Genomic DNA, 25376 nt, shown 5'->3' with positions numbered 1-25376 from the left:
TTCCTTGTTTCTCTGTGAGCATCAATTATCCCTTATAAGGCCCACCCAACTAAATCAAGGATGATCTCATATTGACATCCTTAATTATATTACAAAGACCCTATTTACAAATAAGGTCACATTTACAGGTTTGGACAGTAGTACTTAGACATAATCTATTTGGGAACACAATTCAGCATACTACATGGTGAAAACTGAAGTAGGCATTTGAACATTGCCTCAATAAAGCAATAAACACATCTAAAAGACAATATGCAGGGCCTTATGTTTTAGAGATTTGTATCAAAATGATATTTGTGAAATGCCAAAACTAATTCTCTTTATTAAGTAGCAAAAATTAATGCAAACTAAGATGCTTTTTTTAAATAACTACTTAAGAAGACTGTATATGACATTTATTTCATGGAAGTGATGTTCTTTGTCTTTCTTTGCATATTGATATATAAAATCCTTCAGCAAAGGAAGAGATATACAATTACAGAATGTGCTGCTTTTACCACAGGGCTATGAAGTTTCTGGATGTCTAATATATATTTGGTAATTATAATTATGACAAAATGAGCCAATATATTTGACTCTAACAGTTCTATGGTTTGACATGCTGATGGGTCAAACTTAAAATTTTAATTACAATAATTAACTTTCAATTTTCAGGTGTTTTATATTATCATTCAGTTCTTTAGTCTACAACCAACGGAAATAAGGATTCAAAGGAAGAAGGAAAACAGTTTAGATTGGGAGGACTGGCAATATTTTGCCAGAAATTGTGGTGCTTTTGGAATGAAAAACAATGGAGATTTGGAAAAACCTGATTCTGTCAACTGTCTGCAGCTTTCCAAGTATGAACATTTTTAAACAATTAATTTAATAGACTGATGAGTTAATAATAATAACATACAAGTAAGCTAGCTCTCTAGGCTGGTAGAGACTTCCCTTCACCACCAGCTTCCTTGAGGCAGATTCTCCTACGCCTTATCCCTAAATTGAGATTAAAACTATGTTTAAAGTTACCGTAAAAGACATTAGAGTAACTCTTATTTCAATCTCACTGGTGTTTTGCAATCTGATTTTCAGACTGTTTAGCAAGTTATCTATGTTAATAGAATTTTCATTATGTTTTCAAGGAACTGTTTTAGTGTTAAACTCCTGTATTGTTTGTATCTGAAATGTGTGGAATATGCTTTTTCTAGAATGATTTAAGCTTTTATGACACTGTGTAACAATTTCTCAACATCTTGATTTCTGTTTTGCCGAAAATATAAATAGATTTTCATGACGTCAAATTTCTTTCATTAACAGTTTTACTCCATATTCCCGTGGCAATGTCACTTTTAGCATCCTGACACCTGGACCAAATTATCGTCCTGGATACAATGACTTCTATAATACCCCATCTCTTCAAGAGTTCGTAAAAGCCACGCAAATAAGGTTTCATTTTCATGGACAGTACTACACAACTGAGACTGCCGTCAACCTCAGACACAGATATTATGCAGTGGATGAAATCACCATTAGTGGGAGGTATTATTATGAATTTTGTTTTCAACAAGGTTTTTGTCATACCTATTTAACAGCACATTAAGATTTCAGAGCAAGCCAGATTTCAAGCTTTACATTTTGAAACGATTTTGTACTCTATGATTTTAGGGGAAGATCTATATGTGAGTCTTTTCTGGATATAACATTGTCATGGAATTGATTTTCAAAAGCTGTTGCTTTTAGAAGTTACGACACTCTGAATCTGACTTAGAAATGATTTACCTAATATGTTACTTTATTTTTTATATAATATAATTTTCAAATATTCTTGAAAGCATGAAGAAGCATCTGGATTTGGTGTTGTAACTATAGTACCAGAGAGTTTTTAAGTACGGATCTTGGTCTACCTAAGTTCATAATGCACAGTTACGTGGGGAATACTTGTATTTCTTTAGTGGAAAGATCTGATGTGCCCTAAGTAGTTTATAAATGTCTGATCATAATTGAGAACATGACTCACAATATTTAAAAAGAAATGATAGCTGCAAACCTAAGAAGTCTACTCTCTAACATAAAAATGTACATATAGAATATATTAAAATAAGTTGTTCTAGAGGAATGATAGGCCTTGTGAATAAAATATGTCTTTAAAAGCAGAACAGAATGCCAGTATATAAGCATTGTTTGTTTGCTAAGTCATAGCATAATGAACAAAGTAAAACTATTAAATATTCATCATCTAACTTTGGAAAAAAAGAAAAAAAATGAAATGTGTTAACTGCATTCTGCAGTTTATTCTGAACTTCATATTCTTTTTATTGACAGGGTTTTGCTCTGTCACCCAGGCTGGCATGCAGTGGCACAATCATGGCTCACTGCAACCTCGACTTCTGGGCCTCATGTGATCCTCTCATCTCAGCCTCCCAAGTGACTGGGACTTACAGGCATGTGCCACCATGCCCGGCTGATTTTTTTCACTTTTTGCAGAGATGGGTTTTTACCATGTTACTCAGGTGAACTCCTGACTTGAAGCCATCTACCTGCCTTGGTCTCCCAAAGTGCTGGGATTATAGGCATGAGCCACCACGCCCAGCCTGAATTTTATATTCTTAACTGTATTTTAAATAGTTTAATAAATGCCTTCCGTTGGTACATAGCTGATATAGATACAAAGAATTCCATTTCCCTTTTGAGGTTGGCTTGAAAATTGTCTTTATAATGTAGTGGTTTGATATGGGTGACAGTCCTTCTGATATTTCCAGATAAATTAAAACTTACATGAATATCCACACCATTAAGGAAAAACTGATTTTGTATCGATTAAATATACAAAAATCTTCTTTGTTGAATTTACACAATGTATATAGTCCTAGGGCCTTAAATACATTCACAGTTGATTTGCTGTTCCTTAGGAGTGTGTGATGCTTATGTTTGCAGATGTCAGTGCCATGGTCATGCCAATAACTGCGACACGACAAGCCAGCCATATAGGTGCCTCTGCTCCCAGGACAGCTTCACTGAAGGACTCTACGTGAGTTATATTTTATTCACAGAAATCTAAAAAAATAAAATAGTAGAGATGGTGACTAAATTCTATGAAATTAATTTTGACCTAACTAATGAAAATAAATTTAAAAACTGATATGAGCTTAAAATGTCAATTATTGCAGAGTTTTTGAATAGAAAAAATAACAGCCATCAATTATGTTGAAATTGCATTTTTAAAAAATAATTTCAACCAGAGAAATTACAGCTGAAACCAAACCCTAAGGTTTTTCTTCTTTTTTTGTTTTTCTTTCTTTGTTTCATCAACATTATCATTTTTTATAAGACCATTTTTAATTTGTCTGGATAGCATGGAATTAAACAAAAAAATGGTTTGATTCCTACTAAAGAGAATTTATACAAAGGTATATATAAACAAGAAAAGGATCTGTAGATGCAGAACAATTTGTTTTTATGTGAATCAAGGTTCATTTATTGCTAATATCAGGCATTTAAAGTAATTAACTTGAAACTCTGTAGTAAAATGATTTATGAGTTATGTTACTTTAGTTTGTGATGGTTAGGGGAATTCCATAGTTGAGGTGGAAATTTAGCTTTATCTCTGTGGAAAAAAAAAATCGAGAAACGTTTGTTGGTAGGAATATCGAGCAACAACATCAGAAGTAGCTGATATGAAAGACAGTTCAGCAGCAGTAACAATCATACCAATAATGAGAGCAGGTAAGATAGACTCTTTAGTAAATATGTTTGAGATGATTAACTGCTAATTTGCAAGAAAATCAAATTAGAGCTCTACCTGATGGTATGTACAAAAATATATGTGGCTTAAGCTTTTAAAGTAGAAAAGAGCTATAAGTACATTAAAATAAAGATTAGAAGAATACTTCCATATCTTAAGTTGAGAGCTTTTATCAGCTAAACAAATGAAATATAAACAGAAACAAACATCTGGAGTTATGAAGGAAATTAATGACATATTATGTTATATAAATATTTAAAATTATAAACAGTGTAAGGGCTAACATAAATGTAATGCAGTGATAAATGATGGATTGATAGAAAATATTTATATCAACAGGTGAAGAGTTAAGATTCCTAATATACAAGAAGCATTTACAGAATATTAAGAAAAATGTCTGATAAAAATAAGCAAATATATGAACAAGCAATTTACAAATGAACAAATTATAATTTTAATTAACACATAAAATGTTACCCAACCTCAGTTTTAATCATATTCAGCAATTGTTTTTAATATTTCAAATTAGCAGAAAATATAAAGATTGGTGTCGTTTAGTACTTGTGAGAATATAACCTTTAACACATCGCTGATGGGACTGCCAATTGATGCAATTGTTTTGGAAGACAATTTGAGCACATCTACTAAAATTAAATGTTCAAATATAGTGAACTGCATTATATAATTGCTGTCATTCTAAAAAGCAGTTCTTTAATGACAAGTGTATGGAATGTTGGGTTAGTCTATTTGCATTGCTTTACAGGAAGACCTGAGACTGGGTAAATAATAATGAAAAGAGGTTTATTTGGCTCATGGCACTGCAGGCTGTACAAGCATGGTGCCAGCATCTGCTTGGCTTCTGGTGAGGCCTCAGAAAGCTTACAACCATGGCAGAAGGCAAAGCCAGAAGCCAGGCTTTTTTAAACAGCCAGTTCTTGCATGAACTAACAGAGTCTGATCTCACTACTGAAGGGAGGGCACTTCGTGGAGAATCCACCCCTGTGACCCAAACACCTCCCACCAGGCCCACTTCCAACACTGGGGATCATATTTCAACATGAGATTTGGATGGGACAAACATCCAAACTATAACAAATGCTTATATTTCTATCATTTTGTTACATAAATATGGGGTTATATGTTAGTGCATTTTAGCACTTCTCTATGCATATTATTTTAGGATTTTATAGAGCATCTTGCTTTTTAAAAAACCATCTGTCAAGGTTTTGGCGAACTCCATTTCTGTCTTCTAATTCTTACTCTGATCTATCAAATTTGCATTTGACTATAACATTAGTGAGAATAGTTCAATGGCGTGAATATTACCTATAATGCAGACTTTCTCTAGCACTTTTATGATGTAGTCCTATCCCTCAGTTTCAACTCACAGCCTTTGATTTGGTTATAGCCTACTTTCTATGTGCTCAAAACAAAACTTTCATGTTCTAATTTAGATATCCTTTGGAATTTATTTTCTAGTTCACTGCTTTATATACATCTAGTCCTCATCATTAGTCAGTATTTGTTTTGAAAGAAGAAATCTTTTATGGTTTTCTTTTTGGATTTCTAATGTCTAGAGTCTACATTTAATTTGGTTAGTATATCATAAGAAAAAATCTTTATAGAAGAACTGATTTTAATATGCTTGATTGTATGGCTTATGATACTGTCACAGAAATGAAATTAATTGGACTAACTTGATTGAGTTACTCTTTACTGAGCCATAATTGTGTATTGAAATTTTTGCCAATTTTATTTTTTCTAGATTTTAAAGTTGAAGTAACATTTATTCTGTTTTTCTACTGTCTTCTTTTGATCCCTTAAGATGGACACTTACTTCCTTATAATCAGTGATTTCTTTCATTAACCTTGTTCTCTCCTCCACAAAACCACAAACACCCCAGTTAAAAAATGCTTTGGGATGAATTTAGTAGGGCACCTTGAACTGAATATATCTAGTATTTGCAAGCAATAGTTTGGCTAATACCTTCATATGATAAGTTATTTTCTGAGCTTCTCAGTCCATATTAGTCTCTTTCATTTGCTTTTGATGTCCTGTCTTGTTTCTTTCTTTCTCTCTCTTTAATTGCTCACAGTTAAGTGCTTGATATTTTCTGATTCTTGGATGATTTCATGCTTTCCCTTAAAAATAGAGCCATTAAATGAATGAAGGCTTATGATTGGTTTCTGAAGTCAAATTGGGATTTTCAGACTTGGTGTCAGGTGGTGACTATTGGATTACGAACTAGTGAAATAATTAACTATAATTTGGGTTGAGAATACATTTTAATGCTTCTTATTTAGACATTAAGTACCTTTTGAAAACAAAAATGTAAAAGTAAACTTTTGTGTTGGTTCCTCCTTGGCATATTTTAGTAATTTGTGAATTTAGCCATAAATTTTAAAAAGCAACAAATATAATTTACTTATCAAAGCTTGGCAAATGCAGCTGCAGTGGAAAAGTCAATAGACTGTTAAGTTGAATGATTTCTCAGTCCTATGATATTTTTAACAATGTGTTGAAAATGAAAAATTATTTTATAGAAGCATTCATAGGCATGACATTCTGCTTTGTTATAATTCAAAGAGAAAAGTTGCCTTATAGTAATTGGAAAATATACCTATTCTAGTGCTTTCCGTGTTGTTCTACTTTTAAAAATAATACATTTTAATATAAGTCATTCATTTCCTATTGGGATCCATGTTCTTTTTAAAGACCTGGACATAATCCAAAAAGAATGTCTTCAATTCCACAGTATTATGCTATCCATTAATAATATTACTCAATAAACAGAGCTTTTGTGAATTATATTACAGACATTTGGCAAACAGATGAAAATGTAAGCGTTGAAAATATGCCAGTTCTTGGCAATTGTCTTTCCTGTGAGAAAGTGTTTTTAGTAGAGAAAATGAATGAAGTTGAGAGAAAGTAGAATGGTGAATTCAGGGGCAGGTCCACATACTTAGCCATTCTAAGCAATTTTCCATATGAAATATTATTCATTTGTTTATAAGGTCAGTGTCAGAAATTGGCAGCCCACAGGTCAAAACAGCATTTAAACAGTTTTAATTCAATGTTCAACAAGAGTTTTCTCTCTAAAACATTTATTCTTCAAAGTTTTTGTTTGTTTGTTTGTTTGTTTTTTGTTTTTTTTTTTTTTTTTGAGAGGGAGTCTCGCTCTGTTACCCAGGCTGCAGTGCAGTGGCATGATCTCAGCTCACTGAAACCTCTACCTCTCTGCTTCAAGGGATTCTCCTACCTCAGCCTCCCAAATAGCTGGGACTACGGGTGTGCACCACCACATGCGATTAATTTTTTGTAGAGATGGGTTTCACCTTGCTGGCCAGGCAGGTCTTGAACCCCTGACCTCAAGTGCTCCACCTAACTTGGGCTCCCAAAGTGCTGGGATTACAAGCAGGAGCCACCACTTCTGGCCCTCAACTTTTATTTTAAGTTCAGGGGAACATGTGTAGGATGTGCAGGTTTGTTACCTAGGTAACGGTGTGCCGTGGTGGCTTGTTACATAGATCATCCCATCACCTAGGTATTAAGCCCAGCAACCATTAGCTATTCTTCCTGATGTCTTTCCTCCTCTCCCACCATCCCTGAGAGGCCTTATTGTGTGTTGTTCCTCACCACGTGTCCATGTGTTCTCATTATTTAGATCCCAATCATAAGCGAGAATAGGTAGTGTTTGATTTTCTGTTCCTGTGTTAGTTTGCTGAGGATAATGACTTCCAACTCTATTCATGTCCCTGCAAAAGACATGATCTCAATTCTTTTTATGGCTGCATAGTATTCCATGGTGTATATGTACCACATTTTGTTGTTGTTGTTGTTGTTGTTGTTTTCCCGAGATGGGGTCTTGCTCTGTGGCTCAGGCTACAGTGCAATGTACCTCATTTTCTTTATCCAGTCTATGATTGACTGAGGTTGATTTCATGTGTTTGCTATTGTGAAAAACACTGCAATGAACATGTATGTTCATGTAATATTTAAAATAGAATGTTTTATATTCCTGGTAATACACAGTAATGGGATTGCTGGGTCAAATGATATTTCTGCCTCTAGGTATTTGAGAAATTGCCACACTGCCTTCCAAAGTGGCTGAACTAATTTATACTCCCACCAAGAGTGTAAAGGTGTTCCTTTTTCTCTGCAACCTTGGAGCTTCTCAACAGCAAAAGAAACTATCATCAGAGTGAACAGTCTATAGAATGGGAGAAAAATTTTGCAATCTATCCTTCTGACAAAGGTCTACTACCCAGAGTCTGGAAGGAACATAAACAAATTTACAAGAAAAAAAAACCCTATTAAAAATTGGGCAAAGAACATGAACAGACAGTTCTCAAAAGAAGACACACATGGCCAACAAACTTGAAAAAAAGCTCAACATCACTGACCATTAGAGAAACGCAAATGAAAACCACAATAAGATACCATCTTACTCCAGTCAGAATGGCAATTATTAAAAAGTTAAAAAACAACAGTTACAAATTTTTAATTCCTTGCTTATCTTAATCAGAACATAGTGTAACACTGTCTCCATTTCCCCCCTGGCAAAAACTCACTGACTCAGGGTAGCAGTTACCCCATTTAGAACAGTTTCACTCTTTGATTTGCTACAACATTACTATCTATATTCTTATATCTTGGCAACCTCACTTTGATGAACTATATGGTCTTCAAAGACTGAGCTTCTGAACCTTATAAAGCAAAACTTATTGATAGATTGAGACACTGGAAGCTAGAATACATTATTAATTCTGAATATAGCAAAACCAGCTGTCCATTGCTATATTCATTGTTAACTTTTATCTCTTTTACTCCTTTATAAAAATAAAAACTCACAAATAACCAAAAACAACTCAAGAAAATCTATTAGCAAAGACAATGCTGACTCTGAGATGAAATTAAAGCCATGCTTACTTTTTTATTACATTTTTTGACATCTAAAAACATTTACCTTGGGGCGCCTCACTGATTGTCCTTTGTACTCTATGACTAGGAACTCTGATACATTTTAGTATTGTTTGGCAATTTTAAGGCCTTGACTTTATGATACATATCATAAATAATATGGTATATTTAACTAATTGAGAATACTTTTAGAATACTTGTCTCATTTATTCCTAAGAATGAGAAAAACCTGTAAATGATTAATTTTCTAGGCCCACTTTAGAACTGATTTAGGGTGAAACAAATCCAAAATCCTAGATGCTATTCATTAACTTTCCTACAGAGTTAAACATTTCAAAGTAGAATTTAGAAATACATGGCATTGAACTTTCATGAATCATTATCTATCTCACAAGTTACAAACACATATGTTCTTTATAGATGTTTAATTTTATTTAGACAAAAAATAGTCACTGTTACTTGCACTGTTTAAAGTAAACTTAATTTTGAGATAATCAAAATTTATATACAATTTTAAGAAATACTATAAAGACATTTTGTGTACTCTACCAATTTGGCCCATGGTAACATCTGGCAAAACTAGTGTTTTTTATTTTTAAATAAAAAATGTAATTTGTGTACAATAAAATGTACCCACTTAAAAATAGATAGTTTGGGGATATCAGTGATGGCTGAAGAGGAACATCTCCAGAGTGCAGTTCACAGAAAGAACAATGCAGAGGGTGAGTGCTCACCACATTTCCAAACAAGTTTTCACTGCCCACAGACCAGGAGATTCCCAAGCCGAAAAGCACCATGAGTTTTCAGCATGGCTGTTTCAGCTGGCGCCACGGGTTGGCACACAGAAAGTCACAAATCTGAGTGGCCATTTCAACTGGTGCCTGGAATACCTGGGAGACAGAGCCTCCCATTCAACTGAAAGGGAGGGAGCTGAGACAGGAAGCCAGGTGATCTGGCTCAGCAAGTACCTCCCCCACAAAACAAGCAATCTGAAATGCTCTGGATTGAGAGTTTCGCAGCAAGCGCAGCTGGACCTGGGAGAGACCAGCTCAGTGGGGGGAAGGGCATTCGCCACTACTGAGGCAGTCTGCCAATACTGAGGCAGTTCACACAGCAGCTGGGCAGAGCCTGTGGCAGCTTAACAACACCTCTGCTGGCAGACTGTGACTGGACTACTCTGTGTGGGGCAGGGCATCTATGAAAAAAGGCAGCAGCATGTTAAGAACTTAAAGCTGACCTTCCTAGGACAGAGCACCTGGGAAAAGAGGCATTTATGAGTTCTGCTGCAGCAGACTTAAAGGTACCTGCCCAGCAACTCTGCATGGAACAATGGAGCGCCCAGCACAACACTTGAGCTCCTATAAGGGACAGACTGTCTCCTCAAGCAGCTCCCCGACCCCCATATACCCAAAGAAACACCTCATAAAGGAGAACTCGGGCTGACATCAGGTGGGTACCCTTCTGGGATGAAGATAACAGAAGGAGAAAACTGGCAGCAACCCTTACTTTTCTGCAGCCTCCACGGGTGATCCCCAGGCAAGCAGGGTCTGGAGTGGACCTCCAGCAGTCCTGTAGCAGAGGGGCATGACTGTTAGAAGGAAAACTAAGAAACAGAAAAAATAGCTTCAACATCAACAAAAAGGACATCCACTCAGAGACCCCATCTGAAAGTCACCAACTGCAAGGCATAGGTAGATAAAGCTACGAAGATGGGAAGAAACCAGCACAAAAAGGATGAAAACACCCAAAACCAAAATGCCTCTCTTCCTCCATGGGATCACAACTTCTCACCAGCTAGAGATCAGATAGATGGAGAATGAATCAGATGAATTCACAGAAGCAGGCTTCAGAAGGTGGGTAATAACAAACTTCTCAGAGCTAAAAGAACTTGTGCTAACCCAATGCAAACTAACAACCTAGAAAAAAGGTTAGATGAGATGCTACCTAGAATAAACAGCTTAGAGAAGAATATAAATGACTTAATGGAGCTGAAAAACACAGCACAAGAACTTCACGAAGTATACACAAATTTCAGTAGCCGAATCGACCAAGCAGAGGAAAGGATATCAGAGATTGAATATCAACTCAATGAAATAAAATGAGAAGGCAAGAATAGAGAAAAAATAGTGAAAAGAAATGAACAAATCCTCCAAGTAGTATGGGATTATGTGAAAAGACCTAATCTACATTTTATAGGTGTACCTGAATGTGACGGAGAGAATGAATCCAAGTTGGAAAACACTCTTCTGGATATATCCAGGAGAACTTCCCCAACCTAGCAAGGCAGGCTAATATTCAAGTCCAGGAAATACAGAGAACACCACAAAAATATTCCTCAAGAAGAGCAACCCCAAGTCACATAATTGTCAGATTCACCAGGGTGGAAATGAAGGAAAAAATGCTAAGTGCAGCCAGAGAGAAAGGTCAGGTTACCCACAAAGGGAATTCCTCACACACAGCGGATCTCTCCACAGAAACCCTAGAAGCTAGAAGAGAGTGGGGGCCAATATTCAACATTCTTAAAAGAACTTTCAATCTAGAATTTCATATACAGCCAAACTAAGCTTCATAACAGAAGAAGAAATATAATCCTTTATGGAGAAGCAATTGCTCAGAGATTTTGTCACCCCAGGCCTGCCTTACAAGAGCTCCTGAAAGAAACACTAAACAAGGAAAGGAACAACCAGCACCAGCCACTCCAAAAACATACCAAATGGTAAAGAGCATCAACACAATGAAGAAAATGCATCAATTAATAGGCAAAACATCTAGCTAGCATCAAAATGGCAGGATCAAATTCACACATAATAATATTAACCTTAAATGTAAATGGGCTAAATGCCCCAGTCAAAAGACACAGAATGGCAAATTGGATAAAAAGACCCATAGATGTGCTGTATTCAGGAAACCCATCTCACATGCAAGGACACACATAGGCTAAAAATAAATGGATGGAGGAAGATTTATCAAGCAAATGGAGAGCAAAAAAAAGCAGGAGTTGCAATCTTAGTCTCTGATAAAATGGACTTTAAATGAACAAATATCAAAAGAGACAAGGGCATTACATAATGGTAAAAGGATCAATGCATCAAGAGCTAACGATCCTAAATATATACACACCCAATACAGGAGCACCCAGGTACATAAAGCAAGTTCTTAATGACCTGCAAAAAGACAGACTCCCACACAATAATAGTGGAAGACTTTAAAACTCCACTGTCAGTATTAGACAGATCAATGAGACAGAAATTAGCAAGGATATCCAGGACTTGAACTGAGACCTGGACCAAGCAAACCTAATAGACATTTACAGAACTCTCCACCCCAAAGCCACAGAATATACATTCTTCTCAGCACCACATCACACCTACTCTAAAATTGACCACATAATTGGAAGTAAATCACTCCTCAGCAAATGCAAAAGAACAGAAATCATAATAGTCTCTCAGACTACAGGCAATCAAATTAGAGCTCAGAATTAAGAAACTAACTCAGAATTGCACAACTTCATGGAAACTGAACAACTGGCTCCTGAATGTTGACTGAATAAATAAATGAAGGCAGAAATAAAGATGTTCTTTGAAACCAATGAGAACAAAGACACAATGTACCAGAATCTCTGGGACACATTTAAATCAGCATTTAGAGGGAAATTTATAGCAATAAATGCCCACCAGGGAAGTGATGAAAGATCTAAAATTGACAGCCTATCGTCAAAATCGAAAGAGCTAGAGGATCAAGATAAAAAAGAAAAAAACTCAAAAGCTAGCAGAAGACAAGAAACAACAAGATCAGAGCAGAACTGAAAGAGATAGACACATTAAAAAAACCCCTTCATAAAATCAGTACATCCAGGAGCTGTTTTTTAGAAAAGATCAGCAAAATAAACAGACCACTAGCCATATCAATAAAAAAGGAAAAAAGCAAAGAATCCAGTAGATGCAATAAAAAACGATAAAGGGGATATCACCACCAGTTCCACAGAAATACAAACTGCCATCAGAGATTACTGCAAACAACTGTATGCACACAAACCATTAAACCTGGAAGAAATACATGAATTTCGCTCCCAAGCTGAAACCAAGAAGAAGTTGAAACCTTGAACAGACCAATAACAAGGGCTGAAGTTGAGGCAAATAGCCTACCAACCAAAAAAAAGTCCAGGTCCAGATGGGTTCACAGCTGAATTCTACCAGATGTACAACGAGGAGCTGGTACCACTCCTTCTGAAACTATTCCAAATAATACAAAAAGAGGGAATCCTTCCCAAATCATTTTAAGAGTCCAATATCATCCTGATACCAATACCCAGCAGAGACTAAACAAAAAAGAAAACTACAAGCCAATATCCATGATGAACATAGATGCAAAAATCTTCAATAAAATACTGGCAAAGGGAATGCTTCCAGTTTTTGCCCATTCAGTATGATATTGGCTGTAGGTCTGTCATAAATAGCTTTTAATATTTTGAGATATGATCCATCAATGCCTAGCTTATTGAGAGTTTTTAGCATAAAGGGCTGTTGAATTTTGTCAAAGGCATCCTCTGCATCTATTGAGATAATCATGTGGTTTTTGTCTTTGATTCTGTTTATGTGGTGGATTACATTTATAGACTTGCATATGTTGAACCAGCCTTGCATCCCCAGGATGAAGCCTACTTGATTGTGATGGATAAGCTTTTGATGTGCTGTTGCAATCGGTTTGCCAGTATTTTATTGAAGATTTTTGCATCTATGGTCATCATGGATATTGGCCTGTAGTTTTCTTTCTTTTTCTTTCTTTTTTTCTTTTTTTGTTTAGAACCTAAAGTGCAATAAAATATATATAAAAAAATATAGTTTGATGAGTTTTGGCATATGTGTACCCTGTTTAATCACCATCCCTGTCAAAATATGGAATGTTTATCTCTCCCAAAGATTCTCTTATGCTTCTTTGTAGTTGGTGCTGTCCCTAAACCCCCAATCCCAGGAAACCACCACTCTTCTTTCTATCACTATGATTATTTTTGCCTGTTCTAAAATTTCATTGCATAGTTATTTGGTATGCATTATTTTGGTACATAGGCTTTTTAATCCCACCTCACCCCCCTTTTTAGATGATTCTCTAATTGTGCTGTTAACTTTACTGCAAAATAGTATCTCTGGCCCGCTTAATCAGAAATCCATTATAACTATCAAAATGTATATATTAAACTCATAGGTAAAGAATATCTAGCTAGGAATTGGAAGCCTGGGTTTGCCTGTCAACTAACATATTTGCAAATGTATAACATATCTATTACTTCTTTTTCTTATCTATTACTTTATTTGATCTAAGAGTTCAAGTGCTAATAGAAACTAGTTTTAAGAAAAATGTTACCAGTTGAAGCTTGCATCCTTATGAGTTGTTTTTTTCCTTTAATAGCTACATTTACCTTTCAGGGCTCTGGCCAAGAGTGATGCAATGATCAGTGTCTCAGCCAAGCATTGGCACTTCATTGGCTACTTAGCTATTCTTTCATCATTTTGTGACATCATTACCTGCGAGGGTAGCCAAGACTTCACAGAGCAATTTATTAGTAACCATGAACACTTCTTATTCTTTGGCTCTAACTTATGACCCTTTTATAACATTAATCATAGGTCTTATGAATTAACTACAATCAAACTATCAGTATAAATTTTTGTTAGCATTATAAATAGCACAGCCGGCTTGAAATGTTTTATATAATAAGCCTTCCTACCACTCAATAATTTGAATGGTGCCAACATCACACTCAAAAATGCTTATTATATAAATGAATATTTCTGTTGTTTTTGAAAGTATGTTCCTTTAGAGCACCATGGTCCAAAAGTATGAATCATCGTGACTAATTTGTGTCATATTTATATTATACATCAGGCTTTACCACTGCTTATTTTTTCTCTGTTTGTTCACGGATTTTACTATAAATATATTTCATTTATATTTTAATTTTTGTAAAGCTAGTGAATTGATTCATTTTTATATAACTAGCATCCAGACAGTGCAAATTATAGGACCTACAGTTGATGCACGTTTAGTAAGTCAAGGTCAAGAATTTTATTTCCCCTCTGATGTGATGATATTATTAATCTTTGAAAAATACTTGTACAGTACTAGTTCTTTCTCTGAGATAGGTATATGCATAAATGCATTTAAAATACAAGATGAAAACATGAAAAGGAGGTTATGAGTATGGAGATAAATTAAGACAGCCTTACAGAAGAAGCAAATGGAGATAATAAAAATATAAATATAGTCAAAGATAATATTTGAAGGGATAAGAGTAAAGAATTATCTAAAGTTGAGGAATGACGTGATTCTTCTACATGAATCCCATGTAGGCTAAGAAAAATCAACACATACATAGGTATAATGTAAATCCAATAATCACCAAAGACCAAGCAGCCAGAAAGCCAGAAATCTGATAATCACCAAAGACCAAGCAGCATCCTAAAAGCAGCCAGAGAGAAAAATACAAAGTGTACGAAATAAATTTAGAAGATACTGCTGATATATTTCTCAAAAGCCATAATGAAAGCCAGAAGACAACAGACTAGCGACTTTGAAATACAAAGAGAAAGCAACCAAGATACATGGACTTGTATTTGTAGCAGTACTATCAATAAGAAACAAGAAAGAAAGAACATATTTTTAGTTTAACAAATATATATCAATATTATTACCAGTAGACTCACAATAAAAGAATTTTTAGAGAATACTTTTCATAAGAAAATACAATGTTTCCAGAAAATAGGTATCATGTGAATGAAGAAATTGTGAGCAAGTAAACCAGCAAATATGTGGATAAATAGAGAGGAACATTTACTGCCCTAAATAAAAATAATGTTGTATGTAAGACGGAGTATAAAAAGTAGCAGAATACCATTGAACAGTCGTTAAAAATAGCATTTAAGAGCCGTGTGCAGTGGGTAATCCCAGCACTTTGGGAGGCAGAAGTGGGTGGATCAGCTGAGGTCAGGAGTTTGAGACCAGCCTGACCTCTACTAAATACAAAAACTTAGCCAGACGTGGTGGTATGCTCCTGTAGTCCTAGCTACTTGGAGGCTGAGGCAGGAGAATCACTTGAACCCAGGAGGCTGAGGTTTCAGTGAGCCAAGATTGCACCCTTGCACTCTAGGTTGGCAAGAAGAGCAAAACCCCATCTCAAAAAAAAAAAAAAAAATTGGCATTCAAGGTGAAGAGATGAACCCAACTTTGGTTCCCTCTAGCCATTCTGCTGTACCTTGGGGTAAGAAGAGCAGTTACTGATAAATACTTGTCAAATTGACAGCCAGTGAGCACAGGCTCATTAAAAACTGAAAATGAATCCTAGAATCATAGAATAGGGGTCCCCGGCCCCTGGGCCACTGACCAGTAGCAGTTTGTGGGCCATTAGAAACCAGACCACACAACAGGAAATGAGCAGCTGGTGACCAGTCATTACTGCCTGAGCTCCACCTACTGTCAGATCAGCGGTGACATTAAATTCTCATAGGAGCACGAACCCCATTGTAAACTGCTCATGTGAGGAATCTAGTCTGGGTACTCCTTATGAGAATTCCTGATGCTCTGATGTGGAATAGCTTCATCTTGCAGCCATTCCCCATGCCCTGACCTCACACCCCAGTTTGTGGAAAAATCCTCTTCCACAAAATCAGTTGTTGGTGCCAAAAACATTGGGAACCACTGCCATAGAACACTTCTCCTCCCCTCTCATCTTACCACCATACCACGAAAGGCTTGTTTGCCAGAGTTCTCTTTACCCAGTATATCATGTCTGGATTTCAACAAAAAGTTGCAAAGCACACAAAAAAAAAAAAAAAAAAAAAAAAAAAAAAAAAAAAAAAAAAAGAGAGAGAGAGAGAAAAAAAGAAAAACCCTGCAGTTTGAAGAAGTAGAGCAAGAATGAGAATGAGACTCAGACATGGAGGGGATACGGGAATTATCAGACCAGGAATTTAAAGCAACTGTGATGAATACACTAAAGGCTCTAATGGAAAAAGTAGACAACATGCAAAAATAGACGGTAATACAAGCAGAAAGATGAAAATTCTGAAAAAGAAGCAAAAAGAAAAAGCTAGAGATCGGAAGTGCTTTCACAGAAATGAAGAATGCCTGTAGTTGGCTCATTAATAGTTGGGGACAGCTGAGAAAAGAATCTGAGTTTGAAGACATGTGAATAGAGACTACCAAAATAGAAAGGTAAAAAGAAAAATGACTAAAAAAGTAAAAATATCTAAGAACTGTGGGGCAGCTACCAAAAATGTAAATACATATAATAGGGAAGGAGAAGAAGAGAAAGAGAAAGGAACAGATGAAATATTTGAAACAATAATGACTAAGAATTTTTTCATATTCCAAATACAGAAAATCAGAGATAGAGAAAAATATCTTAAAAGGAGCCTGGCAGAAGGAATATCTAGCCTATGAAAAAGCAAGGATAAGAATTAAATTCTACTTCTCTTCAGCAAGCATGTAAGCAAGAAATGTGGTTATTTAGGTGTTGATAGAAAAAAAAAATCCACCTATAATTCTGTATCTTGCAAAATTATCCTTTGAAAGTAAAGGAAAAATACTTTCTCAGACAGACAAAAGACCAGTAGACTTGCCTTGTAAGAATGTTAAAGGAAGTTCTTCAGAGAGAGAAAAAAAAATGATGCAGGTCAGAAAACTCAGATTTATGGAAAGAAAGAGCATTAGAGAAAGAATAAAATAACTTATTTTTCTTATTCTTAATTCATCTAGCAGACACCAGTTTGTTCAAATTATAGGAACAATGTATTTCATTATTATACCACGTGTGTAAGTGAAATGAATGGCAGCAATAACACAAGACATCAGAGTGAGGAACTAGGAATACTTTATTATTAGGTACTCATGCCACCTTTTAATTGGTATGTTATTTAAAAGTCAACTTGGAACTCATCATGACTACAAAATGCTTGTTTGAGAGTCATACATACGTAGTATATCATTTATGTGAATTTTAAGAACATACAAATAGAAGAAAGAAACTGAGAAAAGGATAGAGACAGGACTAATTTGCAGCTCCCACTCGGGCAGACAGAGCAGCATGTGGAGACACACGTCATGAACTTTTGCTCCAAGAACTACTGCAGGAACATACCTGCAAGAGAACCCACAGATCCTTTGAAGGAAGCAGATTGCTGCTGCAGGCTCCAAGAGATAGCCGAAAAACTGTGAGTGCCCGAAGTGTGAAAGGGAGATCATCCACCTTTGAACACACACCCTTCCTGGGGAACCTGAAGGTCCATATCACAGGTGATGAATTTGGCCTTACCTGGAGCTGAGACAAACTTAGAGAGTTGAGCAAAATATAGGGGTAGAGGAAGGAGGTGGGGGAGCCGTGTGGAATCTCAGCCTCCAGGAAAGCCGTTTCTGACTTTGTCTCACAGGGTCCTTGGGGAGGACCACACGGAGAAGGAAACTTCTAGCTGAACTTTGTAACAATTTCGACTGAATACAAATTTTTCTAGCAGAATCTGGAGGAGAGGGTGAACCAGGAGGGCAGACACAGCACAGAAGTTGCAGCAGGCTGGGAAGTGTGAAACCTGAAAGCCCTGTTTGCTTTCCCAGTGAGGAGACCTGGAGCAGGAGCAAATCCTCAGCCCTGCTCACCCGTTGCCTGGAAATAAACTCGGTGCTGTTGCAGGGGTATTGCACGAGTGAGATTGGCTTTTTGGTCTGCATGGGAGCTGAGTGAGGCCTTTTACTGCAGTTTTCCCCTGCTTTCCTGGTGACATGCATGACATAGCAGAGGCAGCCATAATCCTCCTGGAAACATAACTCCATCTGCCTGAGAACCACACCCCCAACACCCAGAGTAGCTTGAGCAAGCCCTGCCCAAGGAGATTCTAAGCTCAGACACACCTAACCATGCCCCCACCTGATGGACTTTCTCTACCTGCCCTGGTAGCTAAAGACAAAGGACATAATCTCTTGGGAGTTCTGTGCCCCTGCCCACTGCCTGAGAACTTATCCAGGAGACCCTAGAGTAAGCTTGTATCCTTCCTACCTACTGCAGCTGATGCTCTCTTGAAAGAGTCACATCCTGGCTGGAGGCCAGCCGACATAAAACTAGTGCAATAAACAAAAATACAACAAAAGACCCTCACAGAGACTACTTCACTCCCTTGGTATATCCACCAGAGCAGATGTGTTATCTAGGGCTGAGAGACCTGAAAACTGATCACATCACAGGACTCTTTGCAGACATTCCCCAGTACAAGTCTGGAGCCTGGAAGCTCTGCTGGGTGGATAGATCAGAAGAAAAGTAACAATCACTGCATTTCAGCTCTCAGAAAGGCACATCCCTGAGCACCCATATCCAGGGAGCACTCACTGGGAAGAAAGAATTTGAACAATACTCGAGCCTCAGATCTTCCCTCTGACATAGTCTACCCAAATGAGAAGGAATCAGAAAAACAATTCTAGTAATATGACAAAATAAGGCTCTTTAGTACCCCCAAAAGATCATACTAGCTTACCAGCAATGCATCTAAACCAACAAGAAATCTCTGAATGCCAGAAAAAGAACTTACAAGGTTGATTATTAAGCTACTGAAGGAGGCACCAAAGGTGAATATGAACTCAAAGAAATTTCAAAAATGTTATAAGATATAAACAGAAAACTCTCCAGAGAAATAAATAAGAAGAAATCATAATTTCTGGAAATTAAAGACACACTTAGAGAAATGCAAAATAAACTGGAAAGTTTATTTTGAACTTAGAATTGAACAAATAGAAGAAAGAACTTCAGAGCTCAAAGACAAGGCTTTCAAATTAACCCAAACAAAGAAAGGAAAAAAAATATTAAATGAACAGGGCCTCCAAGAAGTTTGGGATTATGTTAAATGACCAAATCTAAGAATAGTTGATGTTCCCACGGAAGAAGAGAAATCTGAATGTTTGGAAAATGTATTTCAGGGAATAATCAAGGAAAACTTCCCCAACCTTGGTAGAGATCTATATATCCAAATACAAGAAGCTGAAAGAACATCTAAATTCTTCACAAAAAGGTAATTGCCTAAGCACATAGTCATCAGGTTATCTAAAGTCAATATGAAGGAAAGAATCTTTAGAACTGTGAGCCAAAAGCATCAGGTGACCTATGAAGGAAAACCAATCAGATTAACAGCAGATTTCTTAGCAGAAACCCTGCAAGCTAGAAGGGATTGATGTCCTTTCTTTATTCTCCTTAAACAGTTATTGGCCAAGAAATTTGTATCCAGTGAAAATAAGCTTCATAAGTGAAAGAAAAAGTCTTTTTCAGACAAACAAATGCTGAGAGAACTTACCGTCACCAAGCCAGCACTACAAGAACTGCTAAAAGCAGCTCTAAATCTTGAAATAAATCTTTGAAATACACCAGAATAGAACCACCTTAAAGCATAAATCTCACAGGACCTATAAAATAATAACACAATGAAAAAAACCCAAAGCATTCGGGCAACAAATAGCATAACGAATAGAATAGTATCTTACATCCTAATACTAACATTGAATGTAAATGGTCTAAATGCTCCACTTAAAAGATACAGAATGGCAGAAGATATAATTCACCAACCAAGTATTTGCTGTTCTGAAGAGACTTACCTAACATATAAGAACTCACATAAACTTAAGGCAAAGAGGTGGAGAAAGAAATTACATGAAAAGGGACACCAAAAGCAAACAGGAATAGCTATTCTCATATCAGACAAAACAAACTTTAAAGCAACAGCAGTTTAAAAAGACAAAGAAGGATATTAAATAATAATAAAAAGACTAGTCCAACAGGGAAACATCACAATTCTAAATATATATGAACCTAACTCCAGAGTGCCCAAATTTATATAGCAATTACTACTAGATCTAACAAATGATATAGACAGCAACCCAATAATAGTGGGGGACTTCAGTACTCTACTGACAGCACTAGACATGTTATCAAGACAAAGTCAACAAAGAAACAGAGGACTATACCCTAGAACTAATGGACTTGACAGATATTTACAGAACATTCTACCCAATGATTACATAATATACATTCTGTTCATCAGCACATGAAACATTCTCCAAGATAGACCATGTGATAGGTCACAAAACGAGTCTCAAAAAGTGTAAGATAATTGAAATTATATCAAGTATTCTCTCAGACCAGTGTGAAATAAAATTGGAAATCAAAAGGAACCCCAAAACCATGCAAATATATGGAAATTAACCTGCTTCCGAATGATTCTTGGGTCAACAATGAAATCAACATGGAAACGTAAAAAATTGTTGAACTGAATTATTTGAAATAGTAACACAACCTATCAAAACCTCCAGGCTGCAGCAAAGGTGGTGCCAAGAGGAAAGTTCATAGCATTAAATCCCTACATCGGAAAGTCTGAAAGACCGCAAATAGACAATTGAAAGGCACACCTCAAGGAGCTAGAGAAACAAAAACAAACCAAACTCACTATTCCTGACTTAGTAAGGAAAGGAAAAAAATGTATGCTGAGATTGCTAAGATATCTAATAATAATGAATCTTCTATCTGTGAAATAGTGAAGAAAAAAAAGAAATTAGTGCTAGATTTGCTGTCACACCACAAACTACAAAAGTTATGACCATAGTGCTAGATAAGTGCTTAGTCAAAATGGAAAAAGCAATAAATTTGTGACTAAAAGACGTGAACAGAAAATATGTACTACATAGAGCTGAAATATGTAGTACCCAGTACACCTACTACTAAACCCAGTTGCATATAGAGATCTGGCATCTACTAGAGGTGTTAAAATATATTCCTTGTGGAAAAGAGGACTACTTACTATATTATTAAATTCAGATGTTATTAGTAAAGTGGAATATATATGGCAGTGTCTTCTTGCTAAGTTAAATGGTACATATGATAATACAATTTTGTTTTTAAATTATTCATAAATTTATTTTTAATATTTCAGTATAATTTCTCAAATGTGATATTGATTAATATATTAGAAATATATCATCTATGTAAATACTCATTGCTGCTGCTAAAGACAGAGTGGAGGTGACTCTCTTCACAATGGAATAACCATTACTAAATTCATGATTACCGTGTACATTTATAGTTTTACTGTGAAGATTGATCACTTGCTAGCTTTAGTCACTCAACAAATATTTATAAATGCCTTCTATGTGTAGAGCATTACGCTAGAGTACAGCCATTATGTCTTGATTATAGATGCAAGTATTTGAAAATATTGAAGGACCTTCATTTTTGAAATTCAAAAAAGATTCCCTGGCAGACACTAATTACTATAATAAATAGAGATGACTTCAGTACAAACAAATGATTCAGGCTAACAATTAGTAATTAGTAATTAGTAATAAAAATAGCATAGACATTTTAAATCTTAAAAATTTAAATGCAGCAATACTTAAGAAAGGGTTTTTTAAGTTACTAATGTAGTAGTCAAGTCTAATACTAGACAAAATTTCCAATATAAAATACCTTTATATTTAATCAAATACCTTTTGTATCAGTTGACAAAGTTTGGAGGAATCTTAAATATTGAAAAACATCAATAATGTTAGTATGCGAATCCATATATGTGTGTTGTATATTATTTTGGAGAGTTGCATGTAAACAACATATTAATGTAATAAATCCAGCTTTTCTTAGTTGAATTCATTTGTAAAATAATGCAGGTTATCTTGTACAAATGTGGTCTCTATTCCAGGCCATATTTCCTGGAATGTTAATAGGGTTAAATTATTATGGTTGCAATAAAATAGACTTGCTTTATCTCGTCTATTATCTGCAATCTTGAACAAACTTTAAAATCCTCCTTCTATTCTCTTAAGGGAAGGTGGTGTATCCCCAGTTGTCTTTTTTGTTTAGTGCCCTGAACAATCTATAAATAAGAGGAAGAAGGAATAAAAGAAGGACAGGCAAGTCAAAGGAGAAATCAAATACCTAACAATATACAATATTGAAAATTAACAAATAAGAATCCAAGGCCTCTCATGCAAATGGTTCCATCTCATTAAACCACTAGACATAATTAGACAGATCTATATTCACAGGCATACAGTTAGAAAATTCTGCTTAAAATTAAATAAGTTATCAGTGATATGTAGACAATATGTAGACGGAATAATTATTTGAACAATCCTGCCTACAGTTTGTATTTTTCCAAATAGGTTTCATTTTACATTATTACAATTCATTTCATTGGACATTTTTCCAATCTTCCATTTCACTTTGCCCATAGAGTTAGACTAGGCATTACTTGAATTGTAATGTTTCTAAAAATAGCCACATGTATTAATAGTTGAGATATTGGGAAAGCTTTGTATGATGTGTTTTTGATCCTTGTATTGTCACCTATGTTCGATCAGTATTGTCCAATAGTATTAGTAGTTATTTAATTTATGCTATTTCAGTATCTAGAGAGCAAGTAAGTACATTGTATCTGTGAACACTTTAATTATGTAAGAATTTTTAGCCAAGGGAAAGACAACTACTGAGAAAGGAATATGTCATTGAAGGATAAACACATGTCATTTGTCTGCTCAATGGTCAAGGATAATATTCATTTTGGCTTTTCTAATAGAAATTACGTGATCCATAGATAAAAATTCACAGGTAAAGTATTATTGCATTTGACTTTAAACCTTTAATGTTACTATTCAATTAAATGCTATTCACATTAAGGTACAGTTCTGTAATGTGTCGTAAAATGCAAAGAGTCTGTTAGGACATTCACCCACACATTCATCTAATAAATATCACCACCCGTGTGCAATGCACTGAGCCATTTTCTGTCTAGATTCTCTCTGTGGTTGGGCACTTTATCTGTGTACCCCTCTGAAATCTATCACTGGTAATAAATTAACCAGTTTGTCTTAACATTACCTTTGCCATGGGAACATTAGAGCTACCTAGGGACACTTCTACTGGAAAAAAGATACCTGAGCATGATAAAGTTTTTATGTTTATAAAGATGATTTCTCTACCTAGTAGACAAATCATAGTGAAACTGGATCATTTGAATGACAATTGAATTGCTACAGCCAAAGGAAAGGGGAATCCTTGAATAGAGCCTGAGGACAATTACTATTATTAGAGATTTAGGCTCTTAACGTTTCCAACGTTGGGGGCTAGTTTCTACTGACGAGAAAGGGGAAATATACAGATTTTCAGAGGGTCTCCATTTCATTCAGGCCATCTGGGAACCGTTTAACAAATTGCCTCTTTTATTCAGTGAGCAGTAATATAACTACTAAAAGTGATCACTTTATAATCTCTCACTTTGAAATAGATTGTCTTTCTCTCCTGCTCACATAGGCAATGCTGCATCCATATCTCTAAATTTTATAGCCAGGAGTGGAATACGTACATCTCTTGGTTTCTAGGACTCTACTGTCCAGGTTAGGCTCAGCAGAAAGTAAAGATGGACTGAGACAAACTGACTCCAGTCAACCCCTCCCTCCCTCAAATACTATTTTCTATCCCTGGAGCCAGTATAATCATGGAAATTAGAAGTGAGGTTTCTGAAGGCGAACATCCAATATATAAATTGAGTACCTACTGTGTTCTAGAGCTCCTTCTAGGCACTTCTTCACCATATTGAAGACAAGTTGTTTTTGACGACTCATGGTGATCATTATGAACTTAACCTTTCAAAGGTCATTGACACTGGGAGCTCTCAGGACCTTGAAGGAAAATTTTCTCCCTAATCCCCAAAGTTTTGCAAGGGTTTTATGTATCTTTGACTAAGAGGACATTTTTCTTCCTTCTTTTTTCAAAGATACATAATAGGCATTTAAGATTGTTGGGTAAGTGACTGAATAAATAAACTGTTCCTGTAGTTAAATTACTTAAACTCTTTATTTATACAAGTTTCTATTTCTCTGTAATGTGAAGGTGTTAAGAAATAAAATTGAGTGCATGGCTGGGTAAGGTGGCACACGCCTGTAATACCAGAACTTTGGTAGGCCAAAGTGGGCAGATCACTTGAGGTCAGGAGTTTGAGACCAGTCTGGGCACTATGGTGAAATCCCGTCTCTACTAAAAAATACAAAAATTAGCTAGGCATGGTGGTATGTGCCTGTAGTCTCAGCTACTAGGGAGGCTGATGCACGAGAATCATTTGAATGTGGAAGGCGGAGGTTGCAGTGAACCAAGATAGTGCCTGGGCGACAGAGTGAGACTCTGTCCTCTGTCTCAAAAAAAAAGACAACAAAAAACTGAGTCTATTGGGAGTGGCGTTGATAAAAATGCTTTGGAGACTATGGGTTGTCTTTGAAAGGTTGTCTTTGCTGCTCTGTTATAGTAACAAAGGAAAACTATACTTCAGTTTAATGATTCAAAAGAAATAACTGTCGTTGTGTATTATTAGAATATAACATAATAAAATAAATTTCATCAGTGTCTTCTAGATTCAATGATTTTCATAACTGAACATGTCAAAGTATTTGGGTGCAACTAAGCAAAGTTGATTAGCAGCCTTTAAGAAACTATCAGAATGAAAGCAGTTAAATAAATCAGTGATAAAGGTCCTTGACCCCGATATAGCCATTGTCTAATCTCATAATTTGAGCATTCAAGGAGGTATCGAGGGAATCCAGTTGTTACAGAAGAACCCAAAACATAATTGAAAGTGACAGATGATCAACCAGAGATTGGGAAATCATGAAATAGAAAACCATTTGCTTCAGGAGCTGCATAAAATATAAGATACAGTTCTTTTT

At 35.8% G+C, this 25376-nt stretch overlaps 1 protein-coding gene across 3 annotated transcripts in view; it reads left to right on the top strand.

The window, feature by feature from the left end:
* Positions 1-25376, top strand: part of USH2A (usherin) — a 777259-nt gene that overhangs the window by 91451 nt on the left and 660432 nt on the right. For all 3 annotated transcript variants that reach the window (XM_037731607.1, XM_017509227.2, XM_037731606.1), the window contains exons 8-10: positions 655-839; positions 1300-1521; positions 2917-3010. In XM_037731607.1, the coding sequence (XP_037587535.1) occupies positions 655-839; positions 1300-1521; positions 2917-3010 (501 nt within the window). The remainder of the gene's footprint in view (positions 1-654; positions 840-1299; positions 1522-2916; positions 3011-25376) is intronic.

The sequence above is a fragment of the Cebus imitator genome, unplaced genomic scaffold, assembly GCF_001604975.1.
Source record: "Cebus imitator isolate Cc_AM_T3 unplaced genomic scaffold, Cebus_imitator-1.0 Scaffold411, whole genome shotgun sequence".
Classification (NCBI taxonomy): domain Eukaryota; kingdom Metazoa; phylum Chordata; class Mammalia; order Primates; family Cebidae; genus Cebus; species Cebus imitator.
The sequence above is the reverse complement of the archived record's forward strand: the minus strand, read 5'-3'. Positions and strand labels throughout refer to the sequence as shown.